The following is a 16,184-nucleotide window of genomic DNA, read 5'->3' on the forward strand; positions in this document are numbered from 1 at the left end:
AAAACCCATCCTTGGGCAATCAGAGAAAAACTAGCACAAAGGCAGATAAACTACTTCAGATTGCTTTATTTATCCACCACATACATTAGAGAAGACTATGGGTAAAGTTTTCAAAAGTGCTTAAATGAGTTAGGCATCTAACTCCCTCTAAAAGTCAATGGGAACTGGGTACCTAACTTACTTAGGGCTTGTCTACACTTACATTTTATAGCGCTCTAACTTGCTGGCTCAGGGGTGTGAAAAATCACCCCCCTGAGCGCAGCAAGTTTGAGCACTTTGAAGCGCTAGTGTAGACAGGCTCCGCGTGCTGGAAGCCGCACTCCCAGTGCTTGGAGCTAATCTCCTTGTGGAGGTGGATTACCAGGAGCGCTAAGAGACCTCTCTCTCAGCACTCGCACGCGACCACACTCGCACTTCAAAGCACTGCCGCGGGAGCATTCCAGCAGCAGCGCTTTGAAGTTTCCAGTGTAGACACACCCTTAGACACTTTTGTTAATCTCATGAGGGGACAGATTTTTAAAGGTATTTACGTGCCTAAAGATGCAGACAAGTGTCAAGTGGGATTTTCAAAAACAACTAGGCACGGAACTCCCACTTAAATCAGTGACTGACTTTCAATGAGACATGAGCTAAATCACTTTTGAAAATGGGACATAGGCACTGCTGACAATTTTATGCTTTGCTCAGAACAGCTACTATTTAGGTTCCACAGACAAAACTGATGAGTGATTGTGATGGCAAAAATCATTGTTGAATTGTGAAAAAATGATCATTCATGACTGGAACACATGCAACTTTTCCTGAGATAAAATGTACATATAATTACATGCTTCAGCAGTTTACAGAATACTTGCAATATTTAAAAAGGTGTGTAAAAGCTGGCTACTTATGTTATTATGATGGTCACATCTTATGGTCACTACTTCAGTCCTATAGTAGATCAAGACATTATAATAGCTTGATTTTGTAACAGTTGTTCCATTCATCAATACACTTCTCCTTTACTCAAATGTTACATCTATGAGCTGTACTATTTGCCAGTGTGGACCCTTTGTGATGAAGACAGACCGACAGCTATAAGAGAGTGGTCCTACTGGGTTCTGGGGGAAGTGCCACTGAGGAGGAGCTACTAGGGAGGAACCACTGAGCTCGGGACGCAAATAAATATGGGGGACAACAAAGAAAAAAACAGGGACAGATGTGAAGGTCAATAGGGAACCTGAAGGGGACACTGAGCAGAGAACCCCAGACAGGGCTGACTGCTCCTCGATAAGAGAGTGGTGGAAGATGGGTATATCAGTCCTAGAATGGTCAAGGCCCTTTTCTCTATGAAATGAAAAGAGGTTACCTCAGGTTAACTAGGGACACCTGCGTCCAATTAAAGGCTGCCAGGGATCTTTAAAAAACCCTCTTCTGGTAAGACAGTGGGAGGAGGGGAAAGAAACAAGCTGCAGCAGGGAGAAAAGGATTCTCCTAGGTAGAAAGCTATTTCCTCCTGTAGGGGAATTATTAAGTTTTCTTCTATTTGGGGAAGGGCGGGTGAGCAGAAGCCAGCGTAACAAGTCAGTGCTCTGGTGGGGGAAAAGAAATGTATGTGTTCTGGGGGTTTTTGCTTAAGAGAATGACTCGGGCCTAACCTGAAGCCCACTTCGTAAATACTCTAAATAAACCACAGTTAAGAATTAAAAACTTCCAGAGTAGGATTTATTTACTCCCGGGGGGGAAACGTGGAGGCTGACATGATGAAAGAGGAGCCTTGCCACATCTTTTATCAGGACAAATATGTACGAGTGAGGCTTTTCTAGTAGATTTATATGCAGCCACTGGACTTCCACAGACCTAAGAGCATAGAAAGAATCGTACTATAAATCAGTGCTGATTCTGCATCTTCAGCCATCATTCGCTTGGATAGCTCTTACTCCCTCAGACTGGAGGTTTAATCTCCTTTACTCTGCATTGACTATGACTGAACATCTCACCTTAAGGAATCTGGCAATGCTGTGGTTTGCATTTTTTGTTTCTTCAGGAGCATCTTTGTATTTCCAAACCACATGGTCGGACAAGTTCATTATCAGTATGTCTAGTTCAGCCTGGAATGATTCTGGAAGTCTCTGAGTTCGAGGAATCTACGAAAAACTCAGATTATTACTTCAGAGTAAACAGAGTTAGAATACATTTACTTTACATGGTTAAATGTATTTGGGTAGAAATTAATCTTAAAATTTAGTTTATTACATAATAATGTATATTCTTACCTGTGTTCTGTTTGTATCAACCAAGTGCTGTGCCACTGATTTTAAGATAATTGCAAAGAAGAACCAGGAATGCTGTACAAATATTATGGAGAAAGTTACATGATAATATTAGTGTTGAAAAACAGATTATTTTGTCAGACAAAATGGGTGAGGTAATATCTTTTATTAGACCAATAGAGGCCTTGTCTCTCTAATATCCTGGGGCCAACATGGCTATGATGACACTGCATAGATTATTTTGTGATATATTTTACATCTAAGAATTCCTCTGGAGTTCTCAGCAGTGTGTATTGATAGAATCTACATCATAGAAAAATTAGAAAGCTTTACATTTGACTATGACAGTATTTAAGTCACTTGAGTTGAAGCCACACAGCACCTTGCTGGATCTGGCATTTGGCAATTGTGATTGTGCCTTTAATAAGAAGTAAGGAGTGAACAAATGATCATTTCCATTCATATTTACACCTCTGTCTTAATTTGTGCTTTGTTTGCAAGTAGATATGGCAGAAATACATGACACACAATAATTATAGTAGCATAACTGGAACCCTTCATAGCTGTCTCAGCAGAGAGGTCAATGACTGAAAGGGCACAGAGAATATGTCCTAGCAGTCATTTGCATAGACTGGTGGGCCAGTGATGGGAAGCTTGTCCCATGATATGATGGTTCTACAAATGAACAGAGGACTTCAATCTCTAGTACCTTTTAGTAAAAATAAATTGACCTATTAAAAAGTGTAGAGTGTACCCGTATAACAATAATGACTGTGACGTTATTTAACAGCCATTTAATTTCTTGCATGTAAAGTACAATGTGGGCCAGACTGTCTCCCCATTCTCCAGTTCATTTCTGCCAGTATGGTGGTATACAAGAGCTAGGAACTGTCTGGATCAGGACAACTGAGAATCCCCGTGGTGTGGGGAAGTCCTCAGCAGGGGAAAAGCTGGCATAGCTAGCTCTTACATGAGTTCCCTCCCAGCCTGGGTGTGGCCAGATGGGTGTGGCCAGAGTGCTCGCTCTCTTATTTGTTATTTAAAAAAACCAAAAAAACAAACCAACACATTGGCAGCTCTTCATGCTTATCAGAATAATTATCTTTTACATTTGGCTAATTATAAATCAATAGTAACTGCATTAAAATCATATTATTTGAATATATATCCTGTTTATAAATATGTATCTGAGCTGTAATTCCTGGCACCATTTGTGAAGTTAAAAAAAAAAACATTCTTAATGTTCTGACTCACTGTATTGTGTAAGAATTATATTTCTCACAGCGGTTGAGCAATAACAGAAAGAAAATTCAGCAGGAGGAATTATACAATGTAAAATCACCATGTACTGTGCAATGGCTTATGCTGAGAATTCACAAAATTACAGCAAGAAAGCCTGATAAAACTGTTGGATTATTATGGGCTTTGAGATGTGCAAAGCGCACAGGGGAAAGTGAAAGAGAGAGGAGGAAGCTGAAGCAGAAATTGTAGTAATATTGAAAACATACTAATTTTTAAAACTGTATTATTCACCTTTAAAACGTGTTTCACTGTTACTTGATCATTTGATTTCAAAAGACCAGTCACGTTCTTGGCGAGCTCCTCATGAACAGTCCTTTCTTCAAATGACTTGGTCTTGAACACATACTGAAGAGAGATCAATAATAGTACTGTAAAAACTGCTAGAAATCCCAGAAACAGATAGTGGTGCATAAGGAATGCATCTTCTAAGAATAGCTGTGGTGCTGATCTTTGCCTGTCAAAATATCTTGACTGAAAAAAATTAATTGACATAAAGCTGAACAGCAATGGTACAAAAACTCCTCCGATTGAATCTGACTTTTAAGCAGTACTCCCCATAACTTTCAACTTGATTTGAATCAAAGGGAATTTCTGCTTAAAAATCACTGGCATGATATCATTATTTTTTTCATTAGGGCATCAGAATCTGATTCTTTTGAACTCCCTTCCAAGACACTTCACCAGAAAAGGAAGAACAATAAACCTGCAGGGGAAAAAAGGAGGGTTTTCAAACCACCTAATCAGGATCACATTTCCTTTGTTCCTATCTTCCAATTGCAACAGCTTACTTGGTAGGAATTCTTCATCCTGAACGGGGTAGAGCACCCACTAGAATGGAAAGATGGGGAATAGCATCCCCTTCCAGGCTGTAGCCCAAGGAACAGATTTCCTCTGCCACTAGATAGCTCATGGACATAAATCATATATTTGCTACAATCTGTTTCCCTCACCTATTTTTTTAAACTAATACTTTAGTGAAAGAATCCATTGGAGTCTCAGAAATAACAGCAGCTTAATTCTCTTAATTATTAGAAAACATATTTTCCAGCAACACTAAGTACAAACAGCTAAAACAAATGATACTTTTAAGTAGCATTCCTATTAAATATTAACTCTTCTTGCCACAATGGACAGCTCAACGCCTAATTATAGAGCTGGGTGGGAAGTGGTTTTCCCATCCTGCAAAACTTTTGAGATTTCAAACAAATTTCCTGTTCCACACCGGGATAAAAACTGAGACATTTTGAACTTTTTCTATGAGAAAGAGAGTGAGTGAGTGAGTGAGCACACTCTGCCCTAAAACAGCCAATAGCCTATTGGTTAAGGCACTCATCTAGCATGTGTGAGGCCTTGTCTACACTGCCACTTTACTGCGCTGCGACTTTCTCGCCCAGGGGTGTGAAAAAACACTCCCCTGAGTGCTGCAAGTTTCAGCGCCATAAAGCGCCAGTGTAGATAGTGCACCAGCGCTGGTAGCTACTCCCCTCGGGAGGGTGGTGGAGGTGGTTAACAGCGCTGGGAGAGCTCTCCCCCAGCGCTGGTGCCGCAACTACAGTCACGTTAAAGCGCTGCCGCGGCAGTGCTTTAACGTTGCGAGTGAAGACATGCCCATAGACCCTGATTGAAGTTCCTACGTCTTCCACATCCTAGGTGAGTGCCCTAACCACCAGGCTATTGGCTATTTTGGCTCTATCTGACTAGAAATTCCATCCTGGACCTGAGAAATCTTTCTTGCTGAAGCTGTCATTGAAGCTGGTATGTTCCCAGAAAAAGTTTCAGTTTCAACATAAAACTGTTTCGATGAAAATTTCCTGACCTGCTCTACTTAAGTGGCATGAGTTTTCCCAATGGGTCTTGATGCATCTTGGTTTACTTATATAATGATCAATCAAGACACTGGTATTTGAACACCTCAGAATCTTTAATGCATTTATCGTCACAACACCTCTGTGAAGTAGGGAAGTACTATTCCTCTCTTTTTTTTTTTTTTTAAACAGATGCAAAACTGAGGAAAGAAAGGGCTAAGGGTCAGATTTTCAAAGATATTTAGGTGCCTAAAGTTGCATATCGGTGCCTAATGGAATTTTGCATGCCTAACACCCATTGAAATCAATGATTAGGCGCTTTTGAAAATCCCACTGGGATCTGCATCTTTAGGCTCCTAAATACCTTTGAAAATCTGGCCCTATGTGACTTGCCCAGGGTCATACAGGAAGGTTGTGGCACAACAGGGACTTGAACCCTCTCCCCCAAGCGCTAGGTTAGAATAATGAGGAACCACAACATGTTTATGACTCAGTCACTGAGCTGAAGCATGCAATGAAAAGTGAAGAGTTGTCATTTACGTACTGCAGCTGTGCTCAGGGCAGTGTGCAATACAACAGCAGCCATTTGCACCAGCTCACAAGCTCATTTTAAGCACTGCTGAAATATAAAGTATATGCACCCTTCTTTGGCTTTTCTATCACATGGTCAGAACTGTGATCAATAAAATTTTTCAGTCTACTGTGTTTTTAGACAATTCAAATGCACTAAACTGAAAGTTACATAGGACCATATTATACAACTACAAATCCAAATATTTCCATTAGACTCAGAGAAACTTTGGATTTATACCAGTGTAACTGAGATCAGAATGTGGGTCATGGAATGTTGAAAAATATCCCTTGTAAGGACATAAAGTATATAAAGACGAAGTATGAAGGCATTTTGCATGTTGTGGAAGTTAGTTCAGCAGCATTTAGCTTCACTGGACTTGAAAGAGTCTTTGGTTTCTTTCCTAGTAGAACTTGTCTCATTTTCATTATTCTGTTCACGAAGATCTGAGAGTTTCAATTAATAGTGTGTGTTTTCATTTTGGTTTCATTGGCCCTGAAGGGCAGTTTTTTTGTCTTTTGTGTTGCATAAATTTCATTCGGTAGATTATAGTTATTATTAGACTTTGTGAAAGCCTCCCTTGTTTCAGGATAAATCAGAATGTCATTCACTAATTTAAAAGTCTCTCTATATGTCATTCAAACTTATTTCCATAATTACTGGAACGGTGTGCCTTTCTCTTATTTTACATCTGACATGTTCTGTATCTGTTCGACCATCACTGAACATGAGTAGACAAGAAGAAAACCTCTATGCATGGAGGAGTAGAGGCAAAGCAACAATAACTTTTATTTTTCTCTTCTGACAAGTTTTAAATACTATAGATTCTCCTTTGTTCATTCTGAGATGAATGACTAAATGAATGATTAAATTAAGTAGGTACAAAAATAATGTGTATTAAATCATTACAGCGTGATTGATATCTCTGCAGGTGATTCAACTACACTGCCAAGTCCTTGATTAATCTAGTAATGTCTGGGTACAATTTTTCCAAAATCCAAGGAAGAGCAAAAGCTCTTTTCCTTGTTCCTTAGGGTGGTTCCCCTATCTTTCTACTTACAACATTCAGTTCTATACTAAGCTCTTCATCTTAGATTGTTACTTCAGATAAACTATTTACTGCTTAGGTGTTTGTTGGTCTGTAGCATTATTTGTGCTAACTTAAGGGGTACTTGATGGATATTGGGAACAAAGATATCATTTTTAAAGACATTGGGGTTTTGACTTTCTCAATGTCATCACAAGTTCACTGAGATCAAAATACTAGGCTAACTGTGTAACTGAGTATAGACATATGCCACCTTCCCCCAAATGAGAACTGGATGGAAAAAACGGAACAAGCAGTGCCCAGTTACAAACATGTGCAAGGAACCATGCCAGAAAATAAAGTATTTCACATCCCAGAACCAGGTATAAATATACAGTTACTTGGAGGAACAAAAGATATCCTGAGAAAACAATAGAAGGCTAAGAATATATAATAGAAGAAACATACAGCAATCTGCAAGCACAAAGAAAAGGAACACCTCCTTAGTAAAAATTATCACTAAGCTTTACTTGTCCATTTGTAATTTGTTAAATGCTATTGGAGAAACACCTTGTATGCATACAGTACACATGGCAGGTCAATATGAAGCAATAAAACCACTTAACGTGAATGCTGCAAAATACCTCCTTGAATTATACATAAATCTATCAAACTTGGGTACTTATATGGCCCCCTACCATAGTATCTGAGCACCTCACAGTCTTTAATGTATCCTTCCTCCAAACACCACTGTGAGGAAGGGCAGTGCTATTATCCCCATTTTTACAGATGGGGAACTGAGGCTCAGAGAAGATAAGTGACTTGCCTAAATACGCAGTCTGTGGCAGAGCAGGGAATGAAATGTGGGTCTCCCAAGGCCTAGGCTAGCGCCCTAATTACTGCACCATCTAAAGGGTCAAAAGGCAACTCCAAATGCTGGAAAAACTACAAGAAAGTATCACAAAGAGAAAATGGAAATAATGTGCAACACACAGGAGATGATCAAAGGTCAATTGGATATTTCATACCTTTACATACGAATGGACACAGTATTCTAGTTGCTCTTCATGGCACTTGGCAACAATGTCAGTAAGAACCCTGGAAAAGAAAGATATTGAGATATCTTGCAGCATGAGGCAGAAAAATGTCCTTATATGCTTTACCTTATATCACACTGTTATACATCAGATTCAAAATTACCGTTATGTGTCTGATCCATGCAAAATGCATGTGGACAATCTGCTGTGCCCATGTGGAACTCATTGACTTCATGGGCACTACATGTGGGCACAGGAGCCCGCTTGTATGGGTCACAATGGTGGATCAGGGCCTTACTCTAAAAAATTACTGTTATTCTAACAAAACACACCCAGTTATAACAATTTTAACAGTTGTGATGTTGATGTTATTACGTTATTGGGAGATGAAACTACATGTTACTGGAAAATATTTCAACACTTATATGGCTCTGGGAATATTATGAAGAAGTTACAATGAAGACAATTAGAAAGAGTGTTAATGAAGTTGAGAATCAAAGTCTATTTAAGGCTGTTGTGTCAGAATTTCTATTCTAACCTTTCAGGGGTTAGCACTCCAGCAAAGGGACACTTAGAAAGGAAGCGTTCAGTGGTGGGTTGTACAAACCCCACACCAGGCAAGAAGGTGTTAAAGAGCAGCTTTGGCTCAGGCATTCCAGCCCCATGCCAACCTTGGAGGAGGAGCCTTAAAAAGGGAGAAGCTCAGTGCAGAAGGGCCCAGCCTGGGGCGGTGGACAGACCTCACCCTCAGCTCCCAGAAAGGAGAAAGCAGAGAGCCAAGCTACCTTTAGTTGCTTGCAAGTACAGAGCTGTAGGACAGGTAGGACAGAGAAGATGCTACTGCTCTTTATTTCTGTTAATTTAGTTTCCTTTGTTGCCTTGAGAACTAGGACTAGCTCCCTTGACCCTGGGGAAGAGGCTCCTCCCCACCCCTCCCGACAATATGAGCCTCCTGAAGAGAAGGGGGGATAATGTACAGAGTAGTCTATGGAAGAAGCAAGAGGTCTGACCAGACAGACCTTAATCACTTGCTACAAGGGTCCCTGGGCCAGAACCCAGCATAGAGGGAGGGACTAGATTCCTCTATAGCAGGGGTTCTCAAACTTCATTGGACCATGACCCCCATCTGACAAAGTTACTACAAGTATCAGGGGGTAGCCGTGTTAGCCTGTATTCACAAAAACAACAAGGAGTCCGGTGGCACCTTAAAGACTAACAGATTTATTTGGGCATAAGCTTTCATGGGTAAAAAGCCTCACTTCTTCAGATGCAACTGATGTTCTGGCCCAGGGACCCTTGTAGCAAGTGATTAAGGTCTGTCTTGCTTCTTCCATAGACTACTCTGTACATTATCCCCCCTTCTCTTCAGGAGGCTCATATTGTCGGGAGGGGTGGGGAGGAGCCTCTTCCCCAGGGTCAAGGGAGCTAGTCCTAGTTCTCAAGGCAACAAAGGAAAGGAAACTAAATTAACAGAAATAAAGAGCAGTAGCATCTTCTCTGTCCTACCTGTCCTACAGCTCTGTGCTTGCAAGCAACTAAAGGTAGCTTGGCTCTCTGCTTTCTCCTTCCTGGGAGCTGAGGGTGAGGTCTGTCCACCGCCCCAAGATATCTCAACTGTTGCATCTGAAGAAGTGAGGCTTTTTACCCATGAAAGCTTATGCCCAAATAAATCTGTTGCATCTGAAGAAGTGAGGCTTTTTACCCATGAAAGCTTATGCCCAAATAAATCTGTTAGTCTTTAAGGTGCCACTGGACCCCTTGTTGTTTTTTTTTAAAGTTACTACATGATCCCAGGGGGAGGACTGGAGTCTGAGCCCTGCTGCCTTGGGTGGGGGGAGAGGAGTAGAGTTACCAACTGTTTAATCACACAAACCCAAATACCCTTGACCCCTACCCTGCCCCTTCCCCGAGGCCCCATCCCTGCCCCGCCTCTTCTCCAAGGCCTCACCCCACTCACTCCATCCCCCCTCCCTCCATCGCTCACTCTTCCCCACCCTCACTAACTTTCACCAGGCTGGGGCAGGGGGTTGGGGTGCAGGAGGGGGTGTGGGTTCTGGGCTGGGGCTGAGGGGTTCAGAGTGTGGGAAGGGGCTCCGGGATGAGGCTGGGGCAGGGGATTGGGGTGCAGGAGGGGGTGCAGGGTGTAATGTCTGGGAGGGAGTATGGGTGCTGGAGGAGGCTCAGGGCTGGGGCAGGAGGTTGGGGTGCAGGAGGGGGTGAGGGATGCGGGCTCCAGCCGGATAGCACTTACCTTGGGTTGTCCCGGTCGGCGGTGCAGTGGGGCTAAGGCAGGCTCCCTGCCTGCCCTGGCTCTGCGCCGCTCCCGGAAGCGGTCAGCACGTCCCTGCAGTGTGCAGAGAGGGGTCTCTGAACACTGCCTGTGTCCTGAGCGCCGACTCCGCAGCTCCTATTGGCCGGGAACTGCGGCCAATGGGAGCTGCGGGGGCGGAGCCTGCCTTAGCCCCACTGTGCTGCCAATTGGGAGCCACCTGAGCTAAGCGGGGCCAGGGGGCTCCATGCACTGCCCCCTCCACGTGCCGTTCCTGGAAGTGGCCGGCATATCATTGAGGCCCCTGGGGGGAGAGGGGGGCTCTGCACACTGCCCATGCCTGCAAGCAATGCCCCGCAGCCCCCATTGGCCGCAGTTCCCAGACAATGAGAGCTGCAGAGTCGGTGGCGCGGGCAGCGCATGGAAACCCTTGGCTCCACCCCAGAGGCTGCAGGGATGTGCTGGCCACTTCTGGGAACAGCGCGGGGCCAGGGCAGGCAGGGAGCCTGTCTTAGCCCTACTGCGCTGCTGGACTTTTAGCGGCCTAAAATCTCCCGATTTGGCTTCAGTAGCCTTCAGGAGATAGAGCTCAATTCCGGGAGACTCCCGGCAAAACCAGGAGGCTTGGCAACCCTAAGAGGCGGTCAGAGCACAAGCCCTGCCGCCCGGGTTGGAGGAGAGGAGGCCGCAGCCCAAGCCCCGCTGCCCTGGCTGGGGGTGGAGCTCGGGCTTCAGCCCTGGGTCCCAGCAAGTCTAATGCTGGCTCTGGCGACCCCATTTTTGTGATCCACTTTGCGGTCCCGATCCACAGTTTGAGAACTGCTGCTCTCCAGCCTCACTGAGAAGATTAGCAGAAAGGCCCCAAACACAAGAGGCCAGAAGGACTACGGGGCCTGGACCAGGCCCAGTGTGAGGTCCTGGGACTAATTTGTGAAAATCCTGTTTTATCCCAAAAGGAGTCAGACCAAAAGTGACCATGCTGGAGGGCTGGGTCACAAAGCAAAAGGAACCACTAGTGGACCTGGCTGGCAGGACTACAGTGCAAAAACCCTGCAAAGACAGGTGAGTCATTTTGCCAGAGGTTCCAACAAGGTAGCCTCTCTGTACACAATTAAGCTTGCACCAGAAGACATGTTTTTTGAGAGTTCCCTGTTTTTAAGACATCACCCCACAGAATTCACAAAGTTACTGAACATAATTCTGCTCCATCTTTATTAGAAGACATCCCCTGTTAGCTACCCCGTTTCTTTGAGTGAGCAGTTAAGGCAGGATTCGCTGTATTTATTCAGCAAAATGTAAAAATAAATGGCCTGTTTTTATGTGGCAAGAATGAAAAAAAAAAAAATCAGTTAGTGCAGCAGTTCTCAAATGTTAAGACCTAGTGGACCATATTCCAAACTCAAAAGTACTTGGTATATATGTTAATCAGTATCACTATAATGGATTCTTATTCTCATAAACCAACCCATGTACCACAGTTTAATAATTGCTGAGTTAGTTTTTTTTAGTTGCTTTCTGTGCATTCCTGTTATATAATCCATAAAAGCTTCTATTTTATTAAATGTTGTTTTGCAAACTATTTCTCATTTATTATTATTAATGTGATTAGGGCGTTTTGAAAAATAAATAAATGACCAAATTATTCACCAAGGTTCCAGTCATTCAGTCCTTACTCCTCTACTATTCAGATATCAATGGGAATTTTGGCAGAGTAAAGACAGAGTAATCACTGCATGACTGGGGCCCAAGGCAAGTCAGTAACCAAGACAAAGTATAAAGAAAGTGTTTTTTCACAACCATGAACAATTTTGAGTTCTTGTTCTGCTTTTCAAGCTTTTAACTTGTTCAACGCAAGCTACTTCAAGCTATTCAAAACAAAATACAATGTGCACACATGTACAGTGGCAAAACAATGAAAGGCATGCCCAGCGTTTTGCCAGTGCACAGCTGTGCATGTTGCTGTTGACATCAGCAATGTTGTTACAAAGCCTGTATACAGACAAGGAGGTAAACACCGAGAAGCCATTTTCTACCAGGTGAGTGGATAGCCAAGTGTTTGAGCATAAAAAAAGGCTGCCCTTCCAGTTTCTAACCCAACTGTTTCACTACTGTGTTTTCCAGCCACCCCAACTAACACTAACTCTGGCTTGGGACAAAACCATCTATTCCCCAATTGGCATTAGTGTTAATTAATTGGGCAGTGAGGGGTCATAGGAAAAGGTTTGACATCCTTCTCTTGGAGACTGCGTACATCACCACTGGGATGAGCTCAGTCTCTGCCAGCCAGGGGAGAGACACTGCTAAATTCATTCCAGACATAACTTCCTATGGAAGTACTCGGCCTGAAAACCTTTGAAGCCCCCTAAGCTGCCATTAAAGTCAACTTGAGGAATCAAGCATCAGGAGTCTGAAGTCTTACAAGGAATCGCCCTACAACAGTTAAACACTGCAAACCAGCTTCAGTAAACATATAAAATACATTAACAACACTTATAAACCCAATGGGACTACTGAGGATTAAGTTGTGTTTGTCTTCTGGTTACTACCCAGGCCTTTAATGGCTGGGGAAAAGCCAACAAAGAGAACTCTATGCAGTACAACTTTTCTTTTTCAGCCCATCCATTGGAAATTATTCTTTTTATTATTTTTTTCTGATCTCATGGTAAATAATAGCAATAAATATTTTATTTTAAACAAATATTTTAGTTGGACATTCCTGGAGGTCACAGACCCTTGGTAAGTCTCTCCAGCTGACTGTTAATTACTTGGATAATGCCTTCCCTGTTGTTCATTGTTACGGCATAAATGTTTTCATTGCAAACTGTCCAAAACGGGGTGACCTGACCAGAGGCGGATTTACAGTAAAACACAGGGCAGCTTGGTCCTGCTGGCTCCTGGGGCTCCTGCTGCAGGCTCCACCCCCACCGGCAGCCAAGCTCCCCCTTGCCTCTTCCCCGCCTCCTCCACCGAGCGTGCCGTGTTCCCGTCTCTCCCCCTCCCTCCCAGCGCTTCCCCCGCCACCAAACAGCTGTTTGCCAGGGCTTAGGTCGCTCCAGGAGGGAGGGGGAGGAGCGGGGCTGCAGCATTCTCGGGGGAGGAGGCGGGGAAGAGGCAGGGGTGGGGCCTTGGGGAAGGGGTGGAATCAGAGCAGGGAAGAGCAAAGGCGGGGCCCCCACACTCCCCCTACACATACCCCCCCAGCCCCCTGCCGTGAGCCACTCAGGGCAGGGGGCTGGGAGCACCCCCATGACCCCGGCCCACACCGCCAGCCCCCTGCCCTGACTTCTGCACCCCCCTCACATACCCCCAGCCCCCTGCCCTCCCTGACTCCTGCACCACCCACACCTACCCAGCCCCCCACACCCCATGCCCTGACTCCTGCACCCCCCACATCCCCATCCCCACCCCAACCCTGAGCACTAAACGGGAGCTCCTGCACCCCCCCCCCCACATTCCCTCGCTGGAGCTGCCCCAGGTAAGCGCTCCACACCCCGACCTCCTGCCCCAACCCTGAGCCCCCTCCTGCATCCTAACTCCTGGCCATACCCTGCACCCGAACCCCCAGCCTGCTCCTGCACCCTAACTCCCTCCCAGACCCTGCACCCCCAGCCCTAACTCCTGCACCCCCCTCACACACCCACAGCCCCCTGCCCTCCCTGACTCCTGCACCCAGCACACCCCCAGCCCCCTGCCCACCCTGACGCCTGCACCCCCCCCACACACATCCCCACCTGCACCCCTCGCACCAAACGGGAGCTGCCCCAGGTAAGCGCTCCACACTCCAACCCCCTGTCCCAGCCTTGAGCCCCCTCCCACACCCTAACTCCTGGCCAGACCTTGTATCCCAACACCCAGACTGCTCCTGCACCCTAACTTCCTCCCAGACCCTGCACCCCCAGCCCTGAGCCCCCTACTGCAAACTAAGCCCTGGCCAGACCTTACACCCCAACGTTTTTTCAAATTTTTTTTTTATAAAGCACTCTTATCCAAAGCGCTTTACAATAGTTAGCTAATGGTGCAAACAATATTTGGAAAGATCATTAAGTGATCCGCCGAGACCCTCAGCGATTTTCAAGTGGTCTGTGGAAAAATAAGTTAGACTACAAAAACAATCAAGGTACCTCACTTGATTTTCATTTACTTCCTATTACCTATAGGAGGAGGATGAAGGAAAAAAAGAATGAAAAACGGGGGTGGGGGGGGGGAAAAGAGATAATAGAGAATGTTCTTTTTCTTGACTGGGTCCCAAGAAGGGGCCCCAAAAATGAAGCTGAGCACAGGGCCCCACTAACTCTAACTCTGCCACTGGACCTGACTCACCTAGTTATAAATTTAATCCTAGAAGGCACTGACCTCTTTCTTTGAGGGGCTCAGCAACCTCAACCCACACGGAAGTCAGAGGGAATTGAGGACACTAAGCACCATTCAGGAAGTGCTCAGCACGTCCGAGAATTATATATTTTATAGAAAACCCCCTTTACCTGTTGGCTGCCAACTGATTTGAAATAGTAGAGAAAGCAATGTCTGCACAGGAACAATACATTTTGTGGGTGATGTCAATTATGTGATGTCATATCCTACACTTAGTTACTTGACTTACTTGCAAAGCCCTGTGTTAGATCTAGGAGTCAGACATTTTAGGATAATGAGCTCATCTTCTATTAAAATCTAAACACCAAGTTCAGCCCTGGTTCATAACTAGACTCATGTCAACAGTCACACTCTGGATTGAATTTGGCCCTAATTCTATTATATATAACAAATTTTTGGATACCTTGTCACAGCAGTGGTAACCTCATCCACGTCGTTTTGTACCAGAACCCGAAAGAGTTGATTCAGGATCACAGGAAGAAAATTCATAATTACATGGATCTTCTCAATTTTCAGTAAATTCTGTATCAGACACAAGGCAGAATAATGATAGATTACGGACATAAACCACAATCCACCAGGGCCCGAATTTCCACTCCATTACACTGGTTTCACCATCTGGTAATTGCAGAGAAGTAAGTGGAATTAAATCAGTGTAAGACAGTGGAGAATCATGCTCCATGTCATGATATTTTTTGAAGTATGAATTTGTACCCTGAATTTTTATTCTTGAGATTTTATAGCTTCTGATTATTCTGTGATTATAAAGTAGAAACTATTGCCTGACTTTTTTTTTTTTTCAGTTAAAAAGTAGAAAATATATACCAATTGTGAAGGACTGAAGTTCTTACTTTTAAAGATTTTCTCCCCAAAAATTTTGAGAAAAAATTATACCTGGGTTGAGACCTCTTACGCTGTGTTTCATTTTGGATAAAATATTTATGACCAAGTCAAAAATCACACTTATTAAAAACAGTGTTACACTCTACTGACTGGACAATGACACTCCATTATCTTAACTGACAGAGCTAACTGAATTATTCATTAAAAATAATATTGTTATGGATTTAGCTCTCTGATTTTCTGCAAATGCATTTTTGATTCGTTAATAAAAGCCGAAAGTTTGGGCAAATATTTTTCTGCCTATTGTTTGTTCATGAATTGTTCACTTTGAATATTTGTTATCTATTTATGTTGTGCAATTGATCACTTAGCTCACGTGATTTTATTTCTGTTTCCTAATTGGATGATTGAAATATAATAAGAGGCAGACAAAAAGCAGCAAATAATGAACAGTTCACTTCTAACATGCTTTTGTGGATGTGTAATCACTCATGCTAAAATTTGTGCATCTTTTGGGTATTCACAAACATTTTCCCCAATACCTAGTAACTAACTGAATATACATAAATAACTTATATAATAGAGAAAACTGAACCTAATGCTTTTATTCATGAAAATAGTCACAATTTTTAAATTCAACCAGGACTAATTGTTACTACATATAAAAAACAACAACAAAAACAACAAAACAAATATCTCACTTTCAG

General features: G+C 43.6%; 1 protein-coding gene across 3 annotated transcripts in view; it reads right to left on the reverse strand.

Annotated features, from left to right (window-relative positions):
- The window catches only part of DOCK10 (dedicator of cytokinesis 10), a 225,609-nt gene that overhangs the window by 55,007 nt on the left and 154,418 nt on the right, over positions 1 to 16,184 (reverse strand). For all 3 annotated transcript variants that reach the window (XM_065410869.1, XM_065410867.1, XM_065410868.1), the window contains 5 exons: positions 15,038 to 15,156; positions 7,986 to 8,055; positions 3,786 to 3,899; positions 2,256 to 2,327; positions 1,980 to 2,126 (listed from right to left, as the gene is read on the reverse strand). In XM_065410869.1, coding sequence (XP_065266941.1) covers positions 1,980 to 2,126; positions 2,256 to 2,327; positions 3,786 to 3,899; positions 7,986 to 8,055; positions 15,038 to 15,156 — 522 coding nt within the window. The remainder of the gene's footprint in view (positions 1 to 1,979; positions 2,127 to 2,255; positions 2,328 to 3,785; positions 3,900 to 7,985; positions 8,056 to 15,037; positions 15,157 to 16,184) is intronic.

Source organism: Emys orbicularis, chromosome 9, assembly GCF_028017835.1.
Source record: "Emys orbicularis isolate rEmyOrb1 chromosome 9, rEmyOrb1.hap1, whole genome shotgun sequence".
In the NCBI taxonomy this organism is placed as follows: domain Eukaryota; kingdom Metazoa; phylum Chordata; order Testudines; family Emydidae; genus Emys; species Emys orbicularis.